At 42.6% G+C, this 19,365-nt stretch overlaps 1 protein-coding gene across 2 annotated transcripts in view; it reads right to left on the bottom strand.

The window, feature by feature from the left end:
• The window catches only part of sgsm1a (small G protein signaling modulator 1a), a 141,349-nt gene that overhangs the window by 15,980 nt on the left and 106,004 nt on the right, over positions 1-19,365 (bottom strand). For both annotated transcript variants that reach the window (XM_072587866.1, XM_072587867.1), the window contains 5 exons: positions 18,122-18,304; positions 12,702-12,773; positions 1,031-2,227; positions 735-859; positions 106-188 (listed from right to left, as the gene is read on the bottom strand). In XM_072587866.1, the coding sequence (XP_072443967.1) occupies positions 106-188; positions 735-859; positions 1,031-2,227; positions 12,702-12,773; positions 18,122-18,304 (1,660 nt within the window). The remainder of the gene's footprint in view (positions 1-105; positions 189-734; positions 860-1,030; positions 2,228-12,701; positions 12,774-18,121; positions 18,305-19,365) is intronic.

Below are 19,365 nucleotides of genomic sequence, written 5' to 3'. Positions count from 1 at the left end.
ATTTATTACTGACAATCGATATTGAATTTCTTTTTGAAAAGATGTCATTTCTCTTAGCCATTCACCTATCAGTAAAGTTAATTAAATCATAGATAAAGAACTTGCCATCATCCAGGACAACCAGCAGGGGAGCCAGCAGGTCACACATTCCCTGAACGTATCCTATCTCTAAATGCTGCCAAATATAACTGTAAAAGGAGACAATTGTTAAAATAAACATTGATGTGAACTGCAATCATTTCCTTTTGTTTGCCATCTGTCTAACTGGACTGTGTTCAGTCCCTTTGTGAATTTTACAGGTTTTGTTCCTTATTCCTCCTAAGTCAATATTTACACAAAACAATCTGTCTCTTAAGACTGGATATAATTCTGAACCTCCCCCCTAGTGCCTGTCAATCTATCTCGAACTTTGGAGGAATCTGAGACTGTCAATTGAGAGTCATGGTCAAGTGCAAGAATCACACCAACCACAACCAGAGCAGCAAGTGGCACAGAACTGGGATCAAAGAGCCCAAGTCTTATTGATTTGAACTCCTGAAAGGAGTTGATCTCAAGTTCCACATGATTATGTGGTTCGCCAAAAAGCACAACAAGAAAGGAGCTGGTAAGACTGAAAGAATAAAGTAGCAATCACTACTTAAAAATAATCCACTAGGGTGGTACTGTAGTCTCAGCCTTCCTTATGACACTGAATCTAAAGCTTATTTTGAAAAATCACAACAGACAAGATCTACCTGCACATGACATTACGTAGTTTCTCCAGGTTAGTGGGGGTGAAGTACCAATAGTTACGGTCACAGCGTTGAACGTCTTTTTCTATCCTGTGCAGGTTCACGGTGTACATGTCTAGTAATTCTTGCTAAAAGATTAAAAGAGGAACACATTATGTTTGTTCTTGTTTGTAAAACCACAAAGAAAAAAGGTCAGCTGCTGAACTTTTGGGATTGTATATAAGGAAAATTATGAGAGAGCTCTTGCTGGTTCTCTCACAGCAACAAAAGTGTGGTGTTCATTGATGAAGAGTACTCACAGCATATATCACTCCAGTAGAGGAGGCTGGTGAAGATGCATGAACATTGTTCTCAGTTGTTGCTAACTGCTGACAAAAGCCTTCCATTTCCTGTCCCTCAGGGAGAGCTTGTTGTCCCAGCAGCTCTTGTTGAGTCATATTCTCTTCAGTTTGAAACAAAGGAACATGAACTTTTGATGCATCACTGTCAGGATCTGATCCATCCACCACAGCGATTATTTCTTCTGACTTTCTGGGAAGAGGAATCAATTCAGATTCGTTTGCCACAGAAACCACTTCCTCAGATCCTTCTGCTACCAGAATTACTTCCTCAGATCCATCCGTCACAGGAGCTACTTCCTCAGATCCTTCTGTCACAAGAGCAACTTCCTCAGATCCTTCCATCACAGGAACAAGCTTCTCAGACCCTACTGCCACGGGAAATACTTTCTCAGATCTATCTGCAACAGGAACTACTTGCTTAGAACCATCTGTCATAGGAATGACTTTCTCAGATCCATCCACCACAGGAACGACTTTTTCAGATCCATCTGTCAAAGGAACTACTTTCTCAGATCCATCCATCACAGGAACTATTTTCTCAGATCCATCCGTCACAGGAACTACTTTCTCAGATCCATCTGTTACAGGAACTACTTTCTCAGATCCATCTGTCACAGGAATTACTTTCTCAGATCCATCCATCACAGGAACTACTTTCTCAGATCCATCTGTTACAGGAACTATTTTCTCAGATCCATCTGTAACATGAGCCAATTTGTCTGATCCCTCTGTGACAGAAATTGCACCTTCTGATTGTACATTCACTGGAACCACCTGTTCGGGTCCATCTGCTATGAGAAGTGTTTCTTTGGATCTTTCATCCAGAGGGAGTACTTCCAGTAGCCCTTCCAGGGAGGGTACCTTGTCCTGCAGCTCCTGTTGTGGAGGAAATTCTTCCTCTGCTCTGTATACCCCACCACCCCACCTTTGTGCCATGGTGTGCTGGCTGCACTGTATCACCTCCTCTGTGCTGAAGCTGTGTTCAGAGTAGCCAGATGCCGTGGAGAAATTGCGAGAGGACGGGTGTCCAGAGTCTGGTGAACAAGTGCCATTTGGCACAGTGCCATTGGGAATGGGTGCAGCCTGTTTATCACTGTCTGTGCCCACTTCTTTCTCCAGTTGTTCACCCTCAGCCTCTTCCACAGATTCAAACACCTGAAAGCAAAACAAAAACCAATAAAGGTTACACTGCAAGTGGTAGTGTTCCAGTGGTTATAACTCACATCAAATAGGCAGCAACATCAACCTTCAAAGTTGTGTCCAGCTGAAAGCCAACTCAATCTCAGACTTCAGCTGAAAATGTGTTGCTGGAAAAGCGCAGCAGGTCAGGCAGCATCCAAGAAGCAGGAGAATCGACGTTTCGGGCATGAGCCCTTCTTCAGGCTCATGCCCGAAACGTCGATTCTCCTGTTCCTTGGATGCTGCCTGACCAGCTGCGCTTTTCCAGCAACACATTTTCAGCTCTGATCTCCAGCATCTGCAGTCCTCACTTTCTCCTCCAATCTCAGACTCCAGTCTAGTTTAAAATTGTGAAGCATTTTCCTATAATTGAGTTTAAAAAAAACACGTTCCCTTGTGTTTTACCTGGGTTTGGGAGTGGTTTTCAACTCTCAATCTCGTGCACAACATCTCTACAACGTTGGTGACTCTCATGTGGCTTGATTTCTACTGACTGTTCTTTTTCAGTTCTTCCCTATATCTAGTTTGTTTTCTGACATTTAAATTCTGATTGTTGGAATACATTTCCCTGGTTGTATTTTGTACTGGGTAAGGAAGATGAATGGGAAGGGGATAAAAGGTTGTGACATTATTTTTAAAACATGACTTTTTTTTTGTTTTCACTTGCTGCAATTGTCTGCTATCCAGCCTCGGATGACCGTCTGTCTGAAGTTTGCACATTCCCCCCGTGTCTGCGTGGGTTTCCTCCCACAGTCCAAAGATGTGCAGGTTAGTGAATTGGCCATGCCCATAGTGTACAGGGATGTGTGGGTTAGGTGCATTAGTTAGGGGAAATGGGTCTGGGTGGGATTCTCTTCAGAGGATCGGTATGGCCTTTTTGGATCAAATGGCCTGTTTCCACATTGTAAGAATTCTACAATGAGTCTATGATGTCCCTGGCAGCTTTCCAGTAGCTCACTTCAGGGGGCTGAGATGGTCTGGGTTGATCTTTTAATGTTACAATGCCAGGAGGGACCTCAGCCAATGTAAAGAAATAATTTGCACTTATCTGACACCTACTATGACCTTGACACCCCAATGTGCTCTACTGCCATTTAAGTACTTTTGAGATATGGTTATTGTTGTAATATAGGGAAAATGTGCAACCAGTTTGTGCACAGCAAGCTTCCACAAACAGGCAATGGGATAAGTGGCCAGTCAGTTTTAGATGGTAGTTAAGGCAGAAACGTTGACAAGGACATAATGGATAACTCCACGGTTCTTATTTCAATAGGGTAATGAGATCTTTTAAGTGTACAGTTCACAAAGCCTGTAGAGATACATGCCAGGCTGCTCTGGGAGGCAAGGGAGGAGATTGTTGGGGCTCTGATGGAGCTATTTAATACAGTCTGTAGGGATATAACACAATCGGTTCTCATGCGATCTCACGTTACAGGAAAAATCACGCAATAGCTACGCCATTTAAACTAATGGGGCCAGAATCATGGTATAACCAATACAGGTAAGGAAAGTTCACGTTCTACAAATAATGGTCTAAATTCTTCAATCACGTTAAAGTCAATTCGCATTGAATAAGCATACATTGTAACAGAACCGACTGTACCACAAGTGAACAGCCAGACGACTGAAGGATAGCTAATGCAGTTCCTTTCAAGAACAGCAGCAGGCACAGGCCAGGTAATTACAGACCAGTTACAGACTCACATCAGTGGCAATTATTGGAAATAATTCTGAGGGACAGGATGAATCCACATTTGGGAAGGCAGGAATTGAGCGGGATAGTCAGCTTGGATTTGTTACAGGGAGATCCTGCCTAATTTAGTTGAGTTGTTTAAAAAGGTGACTAAATGTATTGATGAGGGCAGAGCAGTTGATAATTCAACAAGTACTTTAATAAGGCCTTTGACAAGGTGCAACATGAAAGACTGAACCAAAAGGTGAGAGTCCATGGGATCGAAGCAAGTTAACAAATTGGATGCAAACCTGGCTTGCAAATAGGCAAAGATGGAGGGTTTTCTTTGATTAGAAGCCTGTGACCAACAGTGTACCACAGGAATTGGTGCGGGGACACTTGCTGTTCATTCTGTACATTAACAACGCAGATGTTAATGTTGAAAGTATAATTAGTAAGCTGGCAGATGAAATGAAAATGAGTAGTGTTGTTGAATGTGAAGAGGATGGTCTCAGAAACAGTCTGATATTGATCAGCTATTAAATTGGATGATGGAGTGCAAAATGGAATTTAATCTCAATAAGTATGAAGTGATGCATTTTGGCAAGTCTAATATGAGAAAGGTATACATAATGAATAGTAGATCCCGAGCAATACTGAGGAACAAGGGGATCTTGGTGCATAAGTCATTGAATCCCTACAGTGTGGAAACAGGTCAATCGGCCCAGCAAGTCCACATCACCTCTCTGAAAAGCATCCTATCTAGACACACCCTATTACCGTAAACCCAGATATCCTTTAAGATGTTAGCACAGGTAGATAGGGTGAGGAAGAAGGCAAATAGGATGCATGCTTTCATACATCATAGAGCTATACAGCACGGATCAGACCATTCGATCCAACTCGTCCATGCCGACTAGATATCCTAAATTAATCTAGTCCCATTTGCCAGCACTTGAGGCCCATATCCCTCTTAAACACTTCCTATTCATAAAGCCATCCAGATGCCTTTTAAATTATGTAATTGTACAACCTCCACCACTTCCTCTGGCAACTCATTCCATAAACACACCACCCTTTGTGTGAAAAAGCTGCCCATTAGGTCCCTTTTAAATCTTCCTCCTCTCACCCCAAACCTTTTCCCTTAGTTTTGGACTCCCCCAATCCAGGAAAAATACTTTGTCTATTTATCCTATCCATGCCATTCATGATTTTATAAACCTCTATAAGGTCACCCCTCAGCCTGTGACGCTCCAGGGAAAACAGCCCTACTCAGCCTCTCCCTATAGCTCAAACCCTACAACATCCTTTTCTGAACCTTTTCATGTTTCACAATGTCCTGCCTGTAGGAGGGAGAACAGAACTGAACACAATATTCCAAAAGTGGCCTAACCAAACCCAATGCCCTGTACAGCCGCAACATGACCTCCTAACTATTATACTCAATGCTTTGACCAATAAACAAAGCATTCTAAACGCCTTCTTCACTATCCTATCTACCTGAGACTCCATTTTCAAGGAACTATGGATCTGCACTTCAAGGTCTCTTTGCTTAGCAACACTCCCCATGAACTTACCAAAGTGTAAAAGTCCTGCCCTGATTTGCCTTTCCAAAATGCAGCACCTTACATTTATCTAAATTAACCTCCATCTGCCACCCCTTATCCATTGGCACATCTGATCAAGACCCTGTTATACTCTTAGGTAACCTTCTTCACTGTCTACTACACCTCCAACTTTGGTGTTATCTGCATGCTTACTAGCTATATTTTCTATGTTCACATCTAAATCATTTAAATGAACGATAAAAAGCAGAGGACCCAGCAATGATCCTTGTGGCACACCACTGGTCAAAGGCCTCCAGTCTGAAAAGCAATCACCACCATCCGCTGTCTTCTACCTTTGAGTTCCATATCCAAGTGGCGAGTTCTCACTGTCTTCCATATGATCTAAACTTGCTAACCAGTCTACCATGAGGAATCTTGTTGAACGTCTTACTGAAGTCCTACATAGACCATGTCCGCACTCTGTCCTCATCAATCCTCTCCATTACTTCTGCAAAAAACTCAAACAAATTAGTGAGCCAATGATTTCCCATGCACAAAACCAAGCTGACTATCCCTCATCAGTCCTTGCCTATCCAAATACGTTTAAAAAATTTCACAAACAAGGAAGTCTTGTTGCAACTTTATACAGCACTGGCTAGGCCCTGGGCAGAATTCTGTGCCGTTCTGGTCGCCACACTCTCAGAAGGACATAATTGCACTGGCGAGAGTGCAGAGGAGATTCGCCAGGAGGTTGCCTGGGATTGAAAGTTTCAGTTATAAGGACAGACTGTGTTTGCTTTCCCTGAGCAGAGATTTCTAAGACCAGATAGCATAGGTTTAAGGTGAAAAATAAATGGTTGAGAGGGGATTTGCAAAAATAAAATTTCAGCCAGAGGATGGTAAAAATGTGGAACATGCTGCCTGAGAGGGTGGCAGAGGCAGGTACTCTCACAACATTTAAGAAGCATCTGGAAATTATTTAAAATGCCAGAGAGTAGTACGTTAAGGATGCTAAGGACCAAATGCAGCTAGATGAGATTGGTATAGTTTCGTGTTGGTTGTTTGGCAGAGTGAGTGGGCTAAAGTAGCTTTCCTATGTATAACTCTATCACACTGCAAACATTTGGGAGTTGTTTACCAGTAAACTCCACTGGCTGGGATCGAACCAGAAAACCTGTCTTATTTGATCAACAATTCTGTGAAAAGGTTTGATACCCCATTCAAAAAATCGTAACTCTTTCAGTAATGTGCTGTTAGCCAAGACTACACACTCAAGACCCTGGAGTGGGACTTGAACCCACAATCTCCGAAGTCAGAGTGCAACCCAAACAGCCATTGTTGAACCTAAGAATGAACTGGAGCATAAAATGGGACAATCTGATCCTGTTGGATGAGTTGCCGGGGTTACAATGACCCCCTGTATTAACAGGTTGTTCAACCAGAGACAGGGGCCATCACAGAGACGCCCAAATCATTCTTAACCACACATGTTCACTTTAGAGAAGGAAATACTATGAGAGCAAGCAAGAAGCAAACAAAACATAATATATTCCTTCTTAGACCAAGAGCCCAGATGCCAATTTAGTGCCCAAATATTTTTGTTGTGACCAATGAACACAACAAAAACCCACAGTCTTTCCTGATATTGATGTTTAGTTCAGTGTTCTGACCCCAGCACTATGTTCCTTTCGTTATAATATTCACTTTTAGTCCCCATGTTATATTCACTGCTTGAAATGAGGTGAATGCCAGGTGTAGGTGACATCAATGAATTCTGGGTCCAGTTACTATTTGCTGAGTTTGAGTGTAAAGGATCTCGAAGCCAAACAACAAACTCAAACCCTTTCCAAACTTGAGGTGAAACACTGGACATGTCAAACGACTGGTGAAGGGAAGCTGACTGAGTGACAATTTAGGAGCAGGATGGGAGGTCTCTAGGGCGTAGATGGAGGCCAACAAACATATAAAATATTCCTGTTGCACAGCCATTAAAACATCTGTGGAGGTCAACATGCTCGGATTGGGTGGAGGAGCCGAGAGGCTCAGAGAGTCTTAAGACACAGAAGAGTCCCTTCAGTCCATTGGGTCTGTGCTGAGGACGGGTGATCCATTCAGCATTTTGTGATTGAGCAGCTGAGAGACGATTTGCACCAAACCTTTCCATGGGAGCCTGACCTGGTTTGATGGAGGCCAACAGCTTGTTCATCTTCCCCATGGAACTTTATCCCCCCACTCCCCATCCCTGGTCCTTCCATTAATGGGTGCCTGGTTTACATGAGGTGACTCTTGATGGCATTTGGGAAGGCAAGGTTTGCTGGAGCCAATTAGACTTAGCCTGAGTGGACCTCAGGAATTCACTTCATTTACTCAGATATGAGAGTGACAAGGACCTAATTAACAATGAGCAATGCACCTGTCCCTTGTGTCAACACCACAGCCTCTGCAGAGTCTGACAAGCAACAGGACATACAGTGAGTGCTTTAGGATTAACATTGATGAACAAGTTGGGTGTCTAATCCTGAACATAATATCTGTCGCTATGGCTAAAGGCATTATGTTAACAACACTTTAAACACAGCATCTTAGTTAATGCAAATATTGTTGACTTTTAATCACTATTCAGCTAATGTAAATACTTACATTTAATTATGTATCACCATAGTTCCAATTCAATGCTATTAAATCACTACTGTTGCCACAAGACACAATGTGCTACCAAGTATCAGCATTTAAAGACAAATCTGGTTTTTATCTCCCACACTATTAAGTGCCTTCTCATCCACTGTCCCCAGTCCCTCAACTTTCTCACCTCCTCTGCTGGAAATGCACTCAGTCTTGGATTCAGTCCCTGCGGCAATACTATAATGCAGATCACCTACCCATTCCAGCCCCAATCCTCAACCCTAAGCAGCACCCCTAATGGAGGTGGCCATGCTAAGGCTGCAGGGAGGAGGGAGGGCCTAGTACAGCAAGACCTGGGCAATTGGAGAGGACACCCATAGTGGCAGTGTAGAAGGATCCTCCTCTATGGGCCATGACACCTTCAGGAAATAAGGTTGAGCCCAGAAGCCATCTTGGATGTAGATGGTGGACTCACCACACGACGGGGGGGGAGGGGGGGGGGGGGTGTTGGTGGGTCTCAAAATCTTGGCTCAAAAATGGCCATCGATAGGCCAATAAATTACCCTAATTGGCTGTTATCTATGGTTGGTGGGTGAAGGAGCATCTGCTGAACTTGCCCAGGCTTCTGGCTTGACACCTTTACTTCTTGCCTCCCAGGTAAAGTTCAACCCAATGAGTCTTTCGTCAGAAAATCATACTTTCCTTGTCTCTGGAAGTACATTGTCCAGTCTATTGCACTAATGTTTCCTGTATCACCAATGGTTTTGGGTGGCCTCAACAAGACTGGAAGTTAAGGGATCAATCGCTGATTTTTTGAAAATTCGGTCATAACAAAATCAATTGCTGGTTAAATGTAGAGGAAAGCATCAGTTATGACCTTCTTTTGATTTTCTCATTCTTAACTAAGAGACATGTAGACCTCACAATTGCAGCTTATAGGTGAACATACATTTTTCTGAGAAGTTGAATGTGGCAGGAAAACTGCTATCTAAGGCATGAAAATATAAACAGTTAAAACTCTCTAAGTTTGAAAACCAAGCAGTCAGAAGCAAGACCAGGCTGTGGGGTTTCACTGCCGCCCGGAAAACACATGACAGCACAACTATGTTAGCATAAAGCATGAAATGGCCCTTAGTGGCCAACTGAATATACATGGGAGAATCGAATTTCATCCCTGGTTCAGTTTTGGCTGGCTTCCCTGTCACCACATCTCTGACCTCACACCAATTTTGACTCTAGGAAAGCAACATGTGTGAAGCATTAAGATGGAGTTATTTTAAGAGAAAGGTGGAGTTGAGGATGATCAAATCAATCACGATCCCGCTGAATGGCAGATCAGACTTTATTGGCTGAATGGCCTACTTCTACTCCCACATCTTATGGTCCTTTAGTCACCCTTCCTAGCTCACCTCCACCTTATCCAGGGTCATTAGGGCTGTCCAATAAATACTGGCCTAGCTGGTGATGCCTACTCCTCATCAATGAACATAGAAATCTCTTTGGCTTAGTTTCAATACTCATTGCAGTACATGTTAAAAGAGCTATTTATACTAAAGCTATTGAAGTCTTTTCCAAGACAGAATCTTTGGATGTGTTCTATTTTCTTTAGTTCTCTGCCCAAAGGTAAGTCTGTCTCATAGTACTGAGAGGTCAACTTGGGTGGGGCAAGAAGGCAGTTCAAAGTGCACCCCAGGGTTCAAATCTGTGCTGTTAGTACCAATTCATCCACACCAGCCATCCAGTGTACTGAGCCAAACCTCTCCCTGTCAGGCAGCTACATTGTCTTCTGGTGTATTTTACAGTGGCATCACCAACAACACCACCTATGCAAAGGTGATGAGTTACAAGGACAAACTTGGCTCTTCGGAGGATAGATGGATTGTACCTAATGGCATGTCCTTCACTGGTGAGAGATCATCTCAGAAGCAAACTTCAGTTAAACTACTTCTCATTAATAAGTAAAAGGGCAGCCTGTGGTCACCCCCAATGAGGATGCACTTCAAGGGTGTATTATTCCTCCCCGTGTCAATTTTTTTTGCTGTTTTTTTGATCCCAGTTTTCTCCTCTTACAGTACCCTGATAACTTCAGCATCTCCTGGAGCTGGACACTAAGCTGGAATCTCTATCCACATTCTTATTCCTCATAAAAGTGAGATGAATAGCTGCAGCAAGAAATCCCCACCCAATTCTCCACCTCCCCCTTTTCATTCCTCTTTCACTTTTCAGGAGAGTATTTTCCACATAGCAGTACAACTCTGACTGAAAACTTGAAACTAATTCAGGGGAGGAGGTACCTAGCCTGAACCTCACCACTTTTGGATGTCAATGGTTTCATTTCATTGATAGCGAGCTCTGGGAGCAGGCCCCAGCTGTCGCGATGGTCACACAAGGTGTGATCAGAATGTGGACAAACAGGCTAACAGTCAACTGCAAAAACTCTTCCAATTCTTAAAGTAGTTAGACTAGGACACCTGAAATGTTGACTTCTCCACCTGCTGATGTTGTCTGGCTTGCTGTGTTCTTACAGACTCCTGCTTGTCTACCTTGGATTCCAGCATCTGTAGTTTGTTTTGTCCCTAATTCTTAAAGTAAGCTGTAAGACCAATAGTTTCCTGCTCAACCAGAACCCTGTGGTAGGAACAGTGCAACAACCGCCACACATTAAAAGACTCCACATGTAACTTCTTGCCACTGGCTGCAAGCTCTAAGCTCTACCAAGTACTGTTTAAAATGCTTCTGAAAAACCGCTGATGATTTCTCTGTCATCTAGAACGCATGCCCAGAGGAACCCGCTTTAACCTTCATTGCCCGCACTCCCCCTCCACATCACAATTACACCTTGATGCACTTTTGTCATCTACAGGTTCAATTTCTCCAATAGTTTTCTCACAGGCCTCCCAGTGCCACCTATCAGAAATTCCAACTTATTGAAAACTCAGTTACCCAATCAATCCACTTTCCTTTATTCGCATATCATCCCTGTCCTGACTGAGATCCTCTAATCCCTTATCTCCCAAAACATTCAAGGTAAAATCCTCCAATGTCTCACCCCACTCTCTGTCTGCACCATCCATCTAACATCCCTGCCATGTTATTTGGCTCCTTGACACTGACATTTTGTGTGTTCTTCAGGCACACGAATAACCTCAGAAGACCTTTGCACTTTTCTGCCCATCTGCATATCTGAAGCTGTCCAAGCCACAATATAAATATGAGTAATCTATTTCATCCCTCTCCTAACTCTCCCAATATTGGTACGAATTTAAAGAGGGTCCAAGAGCAGACAGATGGGCTTGCTCAGGTTACAAAGCAACTTAAAAAGCATTTTTGAATTTGAGTTTACAAATGAAGGGGTAGAGTACAAGAGTCAGGAAATCATAAACTTTTATAGAAGTCTGGATCAGCCATTGTCAAAGTTTTGTGTCTTATTTTGGGTACTGCACTTTATGGAGGATGTGAAGACTTTGGAGAGGATGCAGAATGATTTACAAGAATAGTTCCATTGATGGGGGATTAAAGTTTGTGGAATAGTTCAGCTTGCTATTCCTAGACCACGGGAGAAAACTATTTTCCATTCTCTCCTTTTGTACAAGGAAAAATACTTTGGTGAATTGGGCAGCTGAAGACCCTCCAGGACTTTCGAACTGGCACAGGTTAGTTATGGAAAATATATCCCCCTTGACCTCCTCACAAATATGGTGCACCAAAAAACTGAATTATTCTATAAAATATGGCAGCCCTTTTTGAACTATATCGACACAGATATTTCAGCCATACTGTCCAGGGCTTTTGTCTGGCTGTGGTAGTGGTTCTGGCTGGCCCGGGGACCTCCAGGAGGAGGAATCCCGTATTAATACAGGTTTTATTATGACTTGATGTAAATCTATTTTGAGCATGCACTTAGCTATTTAATTATTCTGTTGTTTACTGTTAGTAATGTATGATATCCTATTTTATGTTTTGGTTGTTTGTAGATCAATAGTTAGTTGGGTTTTTCTCTTTTTTTTTGTTTCGGTTATTATTTATTTTTTTTCTCATTAATTTAATTTTACATTGGTGTGTATACTTGTTTGTAGTACTTTTGTAATTTTGTAAAAAAGTCTTTAAAAATTTCCTTTTTACAATAAAAATACCTTTTTAAAAAAAGAGGATTGGGAACAACTGAATTGTTCTTCAAAGGAGCTGACAACCTGGACGCACCAAATGGTGTCTTTCTGCACCAAACTATTCCATGATTCACAATCAGTGCTCAGCAGATGTCACCTTTATTCAACTTATGAAAGAAGTTTAATTTTTTTAAAAATTCTCTCTCCATGTGTACAAAATGCTTAGAGTCAGCTCCTATGCTAAAGACAAGTTGGCCTTGCTGTTGAAATACAGGCAAGGGCTGCATCATCCAATCCATCCTGTGGCTGAGTGATATTCTGTCACCGCTGAAGGGGATGCTTATCTTTGCAAACTATAGGCAATGTGACATACTCCAGGTTGAGACTGCTAGTGCATTCATTTCCTCCTGCTGCCACCACTGTTTGTATCAGCTTAGCAGCAAAAACAATAAATGACAATAGAGACACCTCAAACAGGATTTTAGAGAAAGGTTGGAACCTACCTGTGTACTTGTACTGGAATCACTCTGCAGACGCAAATGGTTCTGACTGTCTGAGCCGCAACTCTGTGAAGACTGGAAAAGGAGAGCAGAGACACTTAGAGAAGTGAAGGGAAGAGAAACTGCACAATGAAACATTAAAACATTATGTTTTTTTGCAATTTTCTTGCTATTTAGTAGATAGATTTTTTTATAAAACTAGTTAAGTTGTCTGAAATTGGTATTAGCAACTTCTGTCCTTTGCAAGGTGTGAATGCCTGCATTTCTGAGTTTATTTTAAAAGGAATGAGAAGCAAAAAATAAAGACAATTTCAATGAGATCTGTTCCTTTGCACCATTTCAAATCTTGCTGCCCATCTAACAGTCCAACTATACTTTCAGTGAACCACGCCCTGTCTGTGATCTTTATCATTGTGATATTTCATGGTCTCAAGCTCTTAGCTCTTAGCAGGACCAGCATTTGAGGGAATCTGACTGGGCTGTTGTAACTAACTGAAGACTATCAAGGGTCACTCCATTTAGACTGTCGAGAGGGGGATTTTCATTACATCAGTCTGCTCTGAGCTGAAAAGTCAGCTCTTCAAAATGGAAGAGGGTGGGTACTAAGTCACTGCACCATATTTTTCCACTGCCATTCAACATAAACCCCAAATGAAGAAATCTTGTGTTTATGAGGTTAAATGTTTCACTTTGCTGATTTCAAAAAGTGAAGTAGCTTTCTCCTGGAAATGGAAGAGCAGCCAGTGGTCAAACATCAACTATTTTCATTCTTTCATAAGGGGGCAACTACCCATGTCTGGGCTAGCATTTACTGCCAATCCCAGTTGCCTTGGAGAAGGTGGTGGTGAGCTTCTTGAATTGCCACAATCTGTAAGTAGACCCATAATGCCATAATGGAGGGAGTTGATCCAGTGACAGTGGAGGATAGCAATATCTTTCCAAGTCAGGATAGTCAGTAGCTTGGAATAGAACTTGCAGGTGGAGGCATTCTTCAGTATCTGCTGCCCTTCTTCTTCTGGTTGGTTAAGGTTGTGAATTTGGAAGGTCCTGTCAAATAAGCTCTGGTGAGTTGCTGCAGTACATCTTGTAGATGACTGTTATTGTATATTGATGGTGGAGAGACTGAATGTTGAAGGTAGTGGATGTGGTGCCAACAACTACACAGACCACTTTATCCCAGCTGGTGTCAGGCTTTGGGTATCTTTGGAGTATTCCATTACTCACCAGATTTGTACTAAGTCTAAATAGCAGACAGGCTTCAGAGAACCAGGAGATAAGTTAGCCCTCTAGGTGACTTGAATTTAAAGGCCACTTAAACCTCAGGAAGGTCTAAAATTTGATTTGGATCTGAGTAAGCTGCTTCAAGTATGATCACATTGTTATGGGTGCTAGGAGAACAAACAGGAGGAAGACAACAGGCCATTTTATTCCAGTCAGGGAATCAATACCTTCAGGATAGATGAGAAACCTGAAGAGGTTAATAACATAAGCAACTTTCACTTCATGGTTATTTTATAACCTTCAATGTTACTGGCTAAACCCATACACTGCAGTAACGTCTTTATGTGTGACTATAATCAGCAGGTACAGTCAATGTTGGTTTCTCAGCTCAATGTTGGAAAACACACAAAGATGAGGGAGTGTGTATTCAGAGGCTGAGGCAGTAAAAGTGTCTCCTACAATATTCTTTCTTTGATCATATTCAGGTTGGGGAGTGGCGAGAAATATGGTTTTGTGTTTTAGGAGAATCTGCCCAGGCTAGGTCGAGTTGGGGGTGCAGTAAACAAGTTTCAGAGAAAAAGAGAAGAGGTGGAGAGAGAAAAAAGAGAATGGGGTATGAATGGGGAACAGAGAAGAGAGGAGCAAGGTCAAGCCTCAAAGTTGCACGGTATAAAAATCAGAACTGAGGAAAAAGTAGCCTGCTCCATTCATCATACACGCACTGCATTAGCAGTGTGTATCATTTAGTAACTCAGCAAGGTTGCTTCCACAGCACCTTCCAAACCCATGACCTCTACCATCTAAAAGGACAAGTGCAGAAGATACAGGGGACACCACTTCCTCCAAATTCCCCTCCAAACCACCCACAATCCTGGCATAGAAATATATCTCCATTCCTTCACCGTCACCCTGTCAAAATCCTAGAGCTCTCTTATAAACATCACTACCATGTCTCTATACTCCAAGAGCTGCAGTGGTTCAAGAAGGCAGCTCACCACCACCTTCTTTAGGGCAATTTGAGATGGGCAACAAATCCTGGTCCAGCCATCAACACCCAGATCCTTGAGCTCAGTAAGGGCATGTCGGTGATTAACTTTGACAGGAGCCCTAGTCCTAACCTTTTGTGCTTTGCAAATTTCTCTACTTCTGAGTCCCACTTCCTTCAAAGACTTACCTTAACTTTCTTAAATATTACATATTCCCTGCTCAAGTTGTACAGCTCACAGCATCTCAGTAATAAGATTGCTCCTGCTCTCTGTCCCAAAGCTTTCATATTTAATCTAACATCTATGGTTTCTTGTTATAGACTCATCAATTATTGGGGACTGTCCGTTCCTGTTTATTCTGTTCCATCGCTTCATCATTTAAAAGTTTCCATCAAATTGTCTTTAAACTCTTCAGTTCTAATGAAGAAAGTCTTTTTCATGACAGAGAGCATTAAGATCAATGCCATGAGCAAGACTATACCTGTACCTATTTCTGGTGACCACTGAGATAAGAAGCTGCCACTTCAGTTTATGTTACAATGCTGATGCTTAATATTTAGCGGGTGGGGAGGGCGGCAGGGTGGGAAGAGCCTGCGGAGAAAGATTGATGGGGAGGGATAGTACTGCTCCAATTTGGTAATGGGAATCAATAGGAGCAGCAACATGAAGATTGGATAGGAAGTCAGTAAGGAGGAAGAAGAAATAAGAAGAGAAAATGCTGGGAAAAGATGTTATTTATGCTGTTGATGGGGGTCAGGGTTGGTGGTGGGGGAGTAATGAGAGTACATGGACATAATGCCAACAGAAAAGAAAAGGAGGGGCAAACAAGAAGCATAATGATGATCAAACAGAGACAGTACCAGTGAAAAATATGACTGGTTGAAAATACGTTGGCTGTGCTAAGAGCAAAGTCAAGAGTATAGTGTTGGAAAAGCACATCAGGTCAGGCAGCATCCAAGAAGAAGGAGAATCAATATTTTGGGTATAAGCCATTCATCAGGAAAAATATAACATTCCTGATGAAAGGCTTGTGCCCGAAACGCCAATTCTCATGCTCCTCGGAACTACCTGGCCTGCTGTGCTTTTCCAGCACCATACTCTCGACTCTGATCTCCAGCATCTGCAGTCCTCACTTTCTCATGTGCAGACAGCAACCCATGCAAAACAGAACCTTGGTTTGTGAGTGTGTGTAATAAACTTGAAGGAAGGTGCTCATGCTCTGAAATTGTTAAATTCAATGTTGAATCCTGAAGGCTGACAGGTTACCAGACAGAAGACTCAACGGGCCAAAGGACCTCTTCTATACTGTTTTTTGCTATGATTCTAAGATGAGGTGTTGTTTTCTCAGCTTTTGTTGTGCTTCGCAAGGGCACTGCAGCAAGCCTGAGACAGAAATGTTGGCATGGGAACGTGCTAGTGTGTCAAAGTGGCAGGCAACTTGAAGCTCAGAATCATTTTTTTATGGAGTTACACTTTCTGCAATTACATGGGAAGGTGTCATGGAGGTGGAGAGGCATTGGGAATGCTTACAAGGAATTGGAGAAGAATGTGTGTCTGGTGGCAGCATTCCATTGGTGGTGACAGAAATGGCAGTTTATAATCCCTTGGATGCAGAGGTTGGTGGAGTGGGAACTGAGGACCAGAGGGACCCAATTGCTGTTGTGGGAGGGAAAAGTGAGGGTGAGGGCCAAAGTGCAGGAAATAGGTTGGACACGGCTCAGGGCCCTTTCAACCACAGTGTCAGGGAATCCTTGGTTGGGGAAAAAGGCAGACATTTCTGATGGAGACGGAGAAACTGGGAGAATGAGACGGAGTCTTTATGTGAAACAGTGTGTGAGAATGTACAGTCAAGGTAACTTTGGGAGTCAGTGGGCTTGCTGCAAATATCAGTGGCTAGCCTATCCACAGAAATGGAAACAGAGATGTCGAGGAAGGAAAGGGAGGACTAAGAGATAGACCACATGAGGGTGACAACATGGTGGAAACTGGAAATGAAATTGACAAATTTTTCTAATTCTGGATGAGAGAGAAAAGCAGCACCAATGATGCCATCAATGTACTGGAGAAAGAGTGGTGGAGAGGGACCCGAATGTTCTACGTATCCCACAAAGAGACAGGTACGGTAGGGGCCCATGCAGGTACCCATTACCACATCTTTGACCTGAAGAAAGTGAGGGGAGTTAATGGAGAAGATCTTTAAAATGAGGACATGCTCAGCCTGGTGGTTTAGCCTTGTGGAAGCCTAAAGTGACCATTCTCCCCATGCAAACCGGACACCGAGACTTGTCGGGCTGTTAGCAATGGAAGGCATTTCAGTGAGGGCAAATTTATTCCCACCCAAAGAATCATGTTCCAGCTACTAGAATATGTTCAGGAATGGGAATTCCCACTATTCTCTAACCCTGATAGCTTCTGAAGAAGGGTCACCCGACTCACAACGTTAACTCTGCTTTCTCTCCCCCCAGATGCTGCCAGACCTACTGAGTTTCTCCAGCAATTTCTACTTTTGGTTACAGCTTCCTGTAATTGAACTTAACTAACTTACCTTGAATATCAACATTTCCCAAAATAATATTCTGTCATTCATTTACTTGCAGGTTTACTCTCATACTCATATCCCCACTTAATCAACATTTTGGTTCCTCTTTTCTGAATTCTAAATTGCTCCCAGTCCTCAGGTTTGCTACTTTTTCTAGCAATTTTATATGGAACCTCTTTGGTTCTAATACTACGCTTAATTTATTTTGTTGGCTAGGATTAGGCCATTTTTTAATATTGTGTCCTTTGGCGTGAAAGTGTTGAAATATATGGATTTGTTCCATAAGTAATAATTATTGCCAATACACTATCACACCTTTCAATGAAGTTGCCCACTTTTTTGTAGCCAATCCACCTCTCATACTTTTGTCATTTCCTCTTGTTAGATTTAGGATCTTAGATTCAGATTGGACTTCATTTTCTCTCTTGATGAAGAATCCTATCATGCTTTTGTCATTTTCTCCTGAAGGATCTCTCAGAACAAGATTATTAATTGCCTCCTTCTCATTGCACAAAACCAAACCTAGGATAGCTTGTTCTTTAGTTGGTTCCTCGATTATTTGTTTTAGCTACATTAAAGATGACACATAAATGTAACTTGCTATTGTTATAGCAGAGTTGTCTGTGGCCCTTTCCTCATTTATTCAAGCTCCATGCACCTCTCGTGCTGACCCTCACCTCATTGCTTACTGTTGAGTCTCGGTGAAGCATCCGTTGCATCTGAGTGTCCAGGCTGACTGCGGAAGAGCACTTGGCTAACGCTGCCGCATGTGACTCTCTCTCCCGCTGACGGACGACCGCTTCACAGGCCATCCACTCACCCATGGTCTGCTCATAGCTGGTTCGAATCTTATCATCAACCTGAGGTTGAGAGGGAACAGGAATGGTCTTGAACAAAACTGGCAGGTGCTGTAGTACATACAGTAGAGACATTAATTCATTTGATTCTACAGGTGCTATCACCCCAGCGTTTGATACTCCGAGCCTGGCTTTCTACTGGCAAATGCTGCAAAGCTATCATGTGGGCCCTGTTGGAAGCCATTCCTATTCTGATTGAGCACCCCTACTTTCTGCCAGTGGTTTGTGAGGTTTAGTGAGGAAACTTCCCAGCTTAAGACCCTGGCACCTACTGCCAATACTGCAGTGTAGAAACTTAGGGATAGGAAAGAGTCCAATAGTGGGCAACTTGACCACAGTGGAAACCTCTTATTAAAGTTTCAATTCAAGAAAAGCAATGCTTCAAATATCAACAGGGTTAAAATTATTTGACTTTGAATATCTAAATTCAGTGCGCAGACTCCATTTAATGTTTTGAGCAAGGGGATTGAGCGGGGTGGTGAAGGGATGCAGTGAGGGGTTGGTGGAAGCCAATATGCTCAATGGCTTTGAAGGAAAATTGGGTTGGTTCTTGAGGAACTGAACCCTTCAAGGCTTTGGGAAGAGAGTGAAGGAATGGGACTGACTAGATTGCACTACAGCACATTGACATATTCTCAATGGGTTGAATGGTCTGTGCTACAATAACACTATGACCATAAGCATGTTTTAGACTGACTCCTACTTGTTAGTACTGCAACACAGGAGTTAGTTATGATACCCTTGTCTCAAATTTAAAATTATCATCCTTCTGTTCCAATACTTCAATAGTCTCATCCCTTCACATCTCTAATTTCCTCTAGTCCTAGAACCTTTCAAGTATCCAGCCTAGGTAAAAACAAGGGCTGCAGATGCTGGAAACCAGATTCTAGATTAGAATGGTGCTGGAAAAGCACAGCATCCGAGGAGCAGGAGATGCTGCCTGAACTGCTGTGCTTTTCCAGCACCACTCTAATCAAGTATCCAGCCTTCCTTGGCTTCTTGCACTTTATCCCAGCATTGCTGGCTACGTCATGAGTTGTATAGGCCCCGAATTCCCTGCTTTT

The sequence above is a fragment of the Chiloscyllium punctatum genome, chromosome 17 (genome assembly GCF_047496795.1).
Source record: "Chiloscyllium punctatum isolate Juve2018m chromosome 17, sChiPun1.3, whole genome shotgun sequence".
Classification (NCBI taxonomy): Eukaryota; Metazoa; Chordata; class Chondrichthyes; order Orectolobiformes; family Hemiscylliidae; genus Chiloscyllium; species Chiloscyllium punctatum.
This window is presented reverse-complemented; position numbering and strand designations above follow the sequence as displayed.